This window comes from Camellia sinensis, chromosome 6 (genome assembly GCF_055761805.1).
Source record: "Camellia sinensis isolate YWXY chromosome 6, ASM5576180v1, whole genome shotgun sequence".
Lineage (NCBI taxonomy): Eukaryota > Viridiplantae > Streptophyta > Magnoliopsida > Ericales > Theaceae > Camellia > Camellia sinensis.
The window spans coordinates 50,959,433-50,966,612 of NC_138966.1; the positions used below are offsets into that span (position 1 = coordinate 50,959,433).

Sequence of the window (7,180 nt, forward strand, 5' to 3'; positions counted from 1 at the left end):
GATAATTAGATCAAAACAAAAATAACAAATAATAAATAGTTTTGGATAAATTTTTTTTTTAAAAAAAAATCATAGGGCCTAACCTGTAATAAAATAATATTTTAATTTTGTAAATTTAAATCTTAAATTTTTTTATATTTATTTTCAATTTAACTATCTGTCTATTTTCATTAATTAAAACTAACCCAAAAAAATAAAGTATTTTAAAAGGGTACTTTGGGATATTTTAAGTGCACTTACATTAAATTTGGAGATTAAAATATATATATATTTTTTTGGTTGATTTAGTTAACGGAAATAAGTTGATGGTTTACATTGAAAATAAATCAAAATATTTAAATTTAAATTAAAAAATTAAAAGTTATTTTATCGTAAATGTTAATTTTTTTTTTTTTTTTTGGTTATATGTTTTAGGCCTTGTTGTCAGTAGATTAATTGGTTTGGCAAGTAACTAAAAAAAGTTAAGATGTCATTATAAATTTTTATATTACTCACTTTATTTTTCTGCACATATTTTTATAAAAAGAAAAAATTTAATTAATATAGTCAATTCCCAAACCAACCTTTAATATAACAAAAAATCAAAAAATTATAATAAATTATCACATTATTTTCCTTCATAAAAAAAATAAAATCAATTAAAATAATCCATTTTCAGTTTTGTTACCAATATTTAATCAACCGAAACAGAGCCACCTATGATTGCGTACCGTTCGGGTAAGTGACAGAGATCATCGCGAACCCTCCAACGATGAGAATGCCAAGAGTAGGGGTGTGGACAATTCAGTTGGTGTGATTTGAGAATAAAACTATAAAATGAATGTGTGAATTGATAAATCACGATTTGAGCAGCTTTGAATGGATTAAAGAATATTTTAATAAATTATCAAATATTTATATTATATATAACATTAATTTGAATAATATTTATATGTATATATATAAATAATACAAACAAATTTTACTTAATATGTTTTATATATATAATTATTAATTTATAACAAATTTTATATTTAAAAATCTCTTATACTTATTTTTACTTTCATTTTTAATTTAAAATTAATAAATATATATGTATTAATTATAATAGAACGGAAAGGAGCTTATAAATTTCAAAATTTAATTCATAATAAACGGATTACGATTTAATATTAGTAGATTAGACGAATTTTGCACGGCCTAACCATGAGGTGTCAACGACCAATGAAGTGATGCCAGGTGGACTCTCTGATTCAACTCTTGAACCGCAAAACGCACGACTTGCCCTCTGGAACCTTCCTTCGTAACCTATCTTCGGATTCCCGTCAAATCTGTTTTCCTTTTTCTGCTGCTTCGAAAATCTTCGGTCGATCGATCCCTTGGTGGTCGGTCGTTCGCTGTGCAATCAATCTATCGATCGCTTTCTCGTTCGCTCGATAAGGTAAAGCAATTTGTAATCTCTCTCTCTCTCTCTCTCTCTCTCTCTCTCTCTCTCAATTGAGTATAGAAACCCTAATTTTTTTTTATCTTTTATTTTGTTGGGTAAATTGTCAAAAACGTGCCGTTTCTCATGTTCGTTTGTGATTGAACAAGATCTTGCTATTTTTTGGTTGAATTGTCGGATCGAATATTTTTTTCCCCTTCTTGTAATTGTGATCGAATATTTTTTTTTCTCATGTTCATTATTTTTGTTTTTATTTATGTTCGTCTAGCAGTGCTAGATGGATTCATATCAATCTAGGGTTTCGATTCGGTTTAGATTCAAGTGTTATTTTTTTTTTAATGCCAATAATTTGATATTGGATCAGTTCATTTGAAGATTTTTATATTGATTAGTGTAGAGGGCTTGTTGAATTTTTCTTGTTTTATTACTTGTGAAAAAGTTGGTAAATTTTGATTTCAGAAGACTAATATGTCCACCATCACATGTAATTGAAATTATCTTATAAGCTTATGATTTCTGAAGAAGGTTTGTTAGACTTTGTATTTGTAGTTTTTGAGAAATTTGTCAGTCTTGATTTCATGAATATATATATATATATATATATATTTTTAAGGTTTTTGTTAATTTGGGGTTTATATGGTTTATAGGGAATCTGAGGTTTTGTGGTTGAGAGATGGCAAGTGGATTTGGGGAATCAACGAGCACGCCACCCCAAAGTCCTTCTTGCTCAAGCAGCAACGGTAACAACAATGACGCTGGTAATTTCGAATGCAATATATGCTTTGACTTAGCCCAAGATCCAATTGTAACTCTTTGTGGTCACCTCTTTTGCTGGCCTTGCCTGTATAAATGGCTCCATATTCACTCCCATTCACGGGAATGTCCTGTTTGTAAGGCCCTAATTGAGGAGGAGAAGTTGGTCCCTCTATATGGCCGTGGAAAGAACTCAACAGATCCGAGGTCTAAGTCGATTCCCGGCATTAACATTCCAAATCGCCCGGCTGGACAGAGACCTGAAACAGCCCCTCCACCCAATCCAAACCACTTTGCACAACATGGGTTTGGATTCATGGGTGGATTGGGGGGATTCGCACCAATGGCAAGTGCAAGGTTTGGGAACTTCACATTGTCTGCGGCATTTGGTGGTCTCATCCCATCATTGTTTAACCTTCAGGTGCATGGATTCCCTGATGCTACCATGTATGGGGCTGCTGCTGGGTTTCCATATGGGTTTTCTCATACATTTCATGGGGGACATGCACATCGATTCCCCCACCACACAAATCCAGGACAGCAGGCAGATTACTATCTGAAGCTGCTGTTTTTTATGATCATTTTGTTTGTTATCCTTGCCCTAGTGTTGAATTAGGTTAAATTTGGTACCAGAGGCCATTGGATGTCTAGGGTTGTCGATCTTCCGCATTTATGATCTGTTAAATGTATTTAATGTGTCTTTCTGAGGAAATTGTTCATATAATATTTTTTCAGAACTTATGTAGGGGTCTATAATGTCCCGTCATCATTGAATATGACTTCTGTTTTTATAATTTTACTGCAAGATCTCTCTCTCTCTCTCTCTCTCTCTCTCTCTCTTACACACACACACACACACACAGAGTCACACACAGGCACCAGTGTTGCCAAAATCATACGATAATCATATTGTAGGAAAAAAGATACAAATCACAGACTTGTATCATTGGTGACTTGAATCATGAGATATGTTTCTATATCGCAGGATTTTGTATGTTATCGCGATTCAACTTGTATCGCACGATTAAATAAGTTTTACATTCTTGTTCACCTTTGGCCTCATTGGCTACTTTCTCACCATCAATCACCATAGATGACACTCATTGAATAAACTGTATTATCAAAAAATTCCCATACAAAGGAGACCCAACTTCAAATAAACTCACAAGAAAAAATGACTCTAATACTCTTTTTGCTAGAAGAAATTAAAGTACTGTCATGAATCTAATTTGATTAAATTTATATATACCTTTTTGACCAATTTGGTCATTGGTTATATGATTTAGTAGTTTATTTTTGCAATATATTTATATGATGATATGAAAATACTTATTTTTTTATCTATATTTATATATGTTAGTGTAACTTACGATACACAATATGATACGATACATAATACATAAAAGAGATATAACGATAGACGATACGTCTGACAACACTGGCAAACACAAATCCATTGACACACACAAGTACATTATTATGGCAGAGTAGGATGCACGATGGCGGCAGTTGTATGTTGCTTCCCATATAAGTATACCTGAAATTTTAAGAGTTTTGTACCCGTTACATGCGTTTTGACTAGTAATTAAAAAAAGGGTGATCCATTGCACAACACTAAGGAAAAAACAAAAACTAAGACTATTTTGGCTTTGCAGGATAGAGGAAGGGATCCCCCAATCCATACAGACTTGCCAATTCTGCATATTACTTTTAATCCCCTTTAGAGAATAGGTTCTGGCTCGTATATCCCTCATTATTTCATGCAGAATCAGATCCTGGTGTTTAGTTGAAGACTTTGTTGTTCCTTTCTAACAATATATGATACAAAGTACAAACTAGAGAAAGTTTGGTTATGACATTACTCAAATTCCTACTATTTGCTTGAGAGATAACCCATTGAAGCTCGCCTGACCAGCCTATATGATCTCTATTAATATGATTCACTTGAAGCATTTTACTCCAAAGGTCTTTGGAAAAAGGACATGGGAAGAAATGATGTTCATGACTCTCATCCACAACACTACATAAACTGCATTTAGGATCAACATGCATGCCCCATTTTTATCTTTAGTTATTAACCGCTGCCAGCAGATAAGCCAATGGATAAATGCCCATTTAGGAACATACCCTTTAAACCAGACTACATGATACTAAGTGACTTACTTCTTCACTGATCTGAGGGCCTCCCAAGCAGATTCAGAGGAATAGGTACCACTGATTGAAGGCAGCCATACAATCTCATCATTTCTTGTTAGATTTGGCAGAAAGTTTGGAAGAGTTATGGTGTAATGACTTGTTGAATACCTCTATTCCTCATTCTAGGTCATTCCCATCCGTCAACATTAACTATTTCAGTAACCTTAGCATCCAGAGCTCTGCCAAGGTTTTGTACAATGCTATCCCAAAACTGTTGATAGAGAGGGTTTATAGGATGCCAATTGTCAAGCCATGAAAAAGTAGATCTTCCATTACCTATTTTGTGCTTAATAAATTGCTGTCCAATCTTTCTGAGCTTGGAAAATTGTCTTGTAGTACAGATGTATCAGTAGGAGGGTCTAATATAGACCAGAAGCATTGGCCATTTATTATGTATGTATGCATTCACTTGATCCGAAGAGAGTTAACTTTCTTACAGGTGGACCATAGGTGTTTCAACATATTAGCTCTATTCCAAAATTATGCTTGCTGAAACCCACTCCCCCTTCTTAGTTGGGTGCACTTATGTTTAGCCCACTGAAGTTTAGCACCTGTTTGCTTCAAATCTGACCCAGTCCATAGAAAAGCTCTAAGCATGCTTTCTATTTTTTAAAGATTCTCTGGGAAAGGATAAAAAGAGAGTTCCAATAGATTTGTACACTATACAACACTGATTGCATTAACTGAACCCTCCCCCTATAAGATAGCAACTTATTCACCCAGGATTGAATTCTAGCATATATTTTGTCCTTCAACTGGATACAATCTTCATATTTCAGCCTTGTAGATATAAGAGGGACCCCTAAATATCTCACTGGAAGCTTCCCTTCAGGAATTGGTCAGATTAATAATGGTTAATTATTCAAAATTGGAGAGACTTCTGAAAAAAAATATAAATAAATAAATAAAAATAAAAATAAAAATTGCACTTTCATGAAGATTTGGTTGGAGTCCTGACAAGAGGTGATATTGATCCAGAGTGGCCTTGATAAGGCTAAAAGACTTGTTATCTGCATCACAAACCACAGAGAGATTATCTGCAAAGGATATATTTTTGTGACGTTCAAAGCTTGACATTTAGGGTGGTATGAGAACTGCCATAGCTGACATTATATAGTTTAAGAGACCAAAAAGACCTTCCGTTACTATAAGAAAAAGACAAGGGGAAATAGATCCCATTGCCTTCACCCTTTCTGTCCCTTGAAGTAACCCCGCCAACTCCCCATTCACAACAAAATAGTAGCTAGCAGTAGTTACACATTGAAAAATCCAATTGATGAATTTAACTGGGAAATCCATGGCGGCCATAATTTTCAACAAAAACTCCCTACTGACAGAATCATATGCTTCATGATACCTATCTTTATGGCACACCTGGCAGGGAAGTCATTTCCATGATTAGTTTCTTACTCTTGCATCAATAGAATGCTATCAGCAATAGACCTGCCTTTAACAAAGGCAGATTGGGTTGGTGAACTAATAAGACTGCCCAGAACCAAGTCTGCTTACCAGATTTTTCTAAATACATTTGTAGTGAACATTGCAACAAGATATAGGGGGCCCGAAATCCTTCAATGTGTTTGGGCAATATGTCTTGGGGGTTAAAGTTACAGTAGTGGCATTCCATTCTTTAAGCATAAAACTATTGGTAAAGAAAGCTTGGACAGCTTTGGACACATCGTCACCACCCACAACATGCCAATTTGTGTGATAAAAAGAAGTATTATACCCATCAGGGCCAGGTGCTTTATCTCCCATAATTGAAAACATTGCCTTTTTAACTTCTTTGTTAGAAACTGGAGCAATTAAGGCAACCTTAAAAAGCCCTGGTACTTTTGCCAAATTCAAAATATTTAGCATACTATTCTCCGGCGTCACTAGGGGATTTTGAGTACCAAGCAAGTATTTGTAGAATCTAACAACCATGGTTGTTAAAATCGCGATCCGGATTGTAGGATCGTACGATCCTACTTTGCCAAAACGATCCAGATCGTTGTAGGATCGATGTTATAACAGGATCGCAAGTAGGATCGTGCAGGATTGCATGGGATCGTGTAGGATCGTATGGGATCGTATAGGATCGTAGGTAGGATCGCAAGTAGGATCGTAGATTTTATGATTTTTCACCTTATTTTTAATATATATCATTGTAATTTTAATTTTTATCTTTTTTTTTAATAGAAAGTAGGATCTTACGATTTTCGATCCGATCCTACGATCCGATCTACCAGACCCTCTCACCGATCCTACTTAGGATCCCGATTTTAACAACCTTGCTAACAACTTTCTCCTTGATAGCTTTACGTTCCACCAATCTATTGCCTTGCTCATCAGAAATGTTGAGAATTTTGTTTCTCATCATATGAGAAGCCACTTTCTTATGAAAAAGCTTAGTGTTACTGTCACCTGAAGCAAGCCGCTGCGCTCTTGATTTCTGTCATTTAAATTTTTCTTTAGCATTAGACAAATCAATGTAATTTGCCAAAGCCTCTTTCTCAGCTAAATGCATCTCCTCATCGAGAGGATTGTTGTGACACCTTCACTGCAACTTATGAGGAGTATCTTTTGCTTCCGGAACTTTGGCAGTGATACCACTATAGAATATCTGGTTCAATTATTTCAAAACAGGCTTTTCAGTTTCAAAGACAGCTTCAACATTGCAGATCCTTAATTGCTATTTCTGGAGATTGTTTTCTTCATAATTATATATCTGATTTCAGCACTTGCTGATATGGAAATTCTGTATCTTTTTCTTTATGTTTTGTTCTCTTGAGGATGGGGGAGGCAATACATAATTGTTTTACTCCA

General features: G+C 34.6%; 2 protein-coding genes across 2 annotated transcripts; one reads left to right on the forward strand and one right to left on the reverse strand.

Moving 5' to 3' along the window:
• Window positions 1-1,280: 1,280 nt before the first annotated feature.
• LOC114299034 (RING/U-box superfamily protein) lies at window positions 1,281-2,970 on the forward strand. The gene is made up of 2 exons (XM_028243702.2): window positions 1,281-1,420; window positions 2,071-2,970. The coding sequence occupies exon 2, from the start codon at window positions 2,097-2,099 to the stop codon at window positions 2,790-2,792; it is 696 nt and encodes a 231-aa protein (XP_028099503.1). The 5' UTR covers window positions 1,281-1,420; window positions 2,071-2,096; the 3' UTR covers window positions 2,793-2,970.
• Window positions 2,971-5,449: 2,479 nt separating this feature from the next.
• On the reverse strand, window positions 5,450-6,298 carry LOC145793294 (uncharacterized). The gene is made up of 2 exons (XM_082876087.1): window positions 5,984-6,298; window positions 5,450-5,746 (listed from the first exon to the last, which is right to left on the reverse strand). The coding sequence occupies exons 1-2, from the start codon at window positions 6,296-6,298 to the stop codon at window positions 5,450-5,452; spliced, it is 612 nt and encodes a 203-aa protein (XP_082732213.1).
• Between the last annotated feature and the right edge of the window lie 882 nt (window positions 6,299-7,180).

Bases quoted from the DNA above. Each gene is read 5' to 3' on its own strand.
- LOC114299034 (XM_028243702.2), top strand. From the start codon at position 2,097: ATGGCAAGTGGATTTGGGGAATCAACGAGCACGCCACCCCAAAGTCCT.
- LOC145793294 (XM_082876087.1), bottom strand. From the start codon at position 6,298: ATGGTTGTTAGATTCTACAAATACTTGCTTGGTACTCAAAATCCCCTA. The intron at 5,747-5,983 runs GTAACTTTAACC...CTTCCCTGCCAG, and splicing joins AAGAATGGAATGCCACTACT to GTGTGCCATAAAGATAGGTA.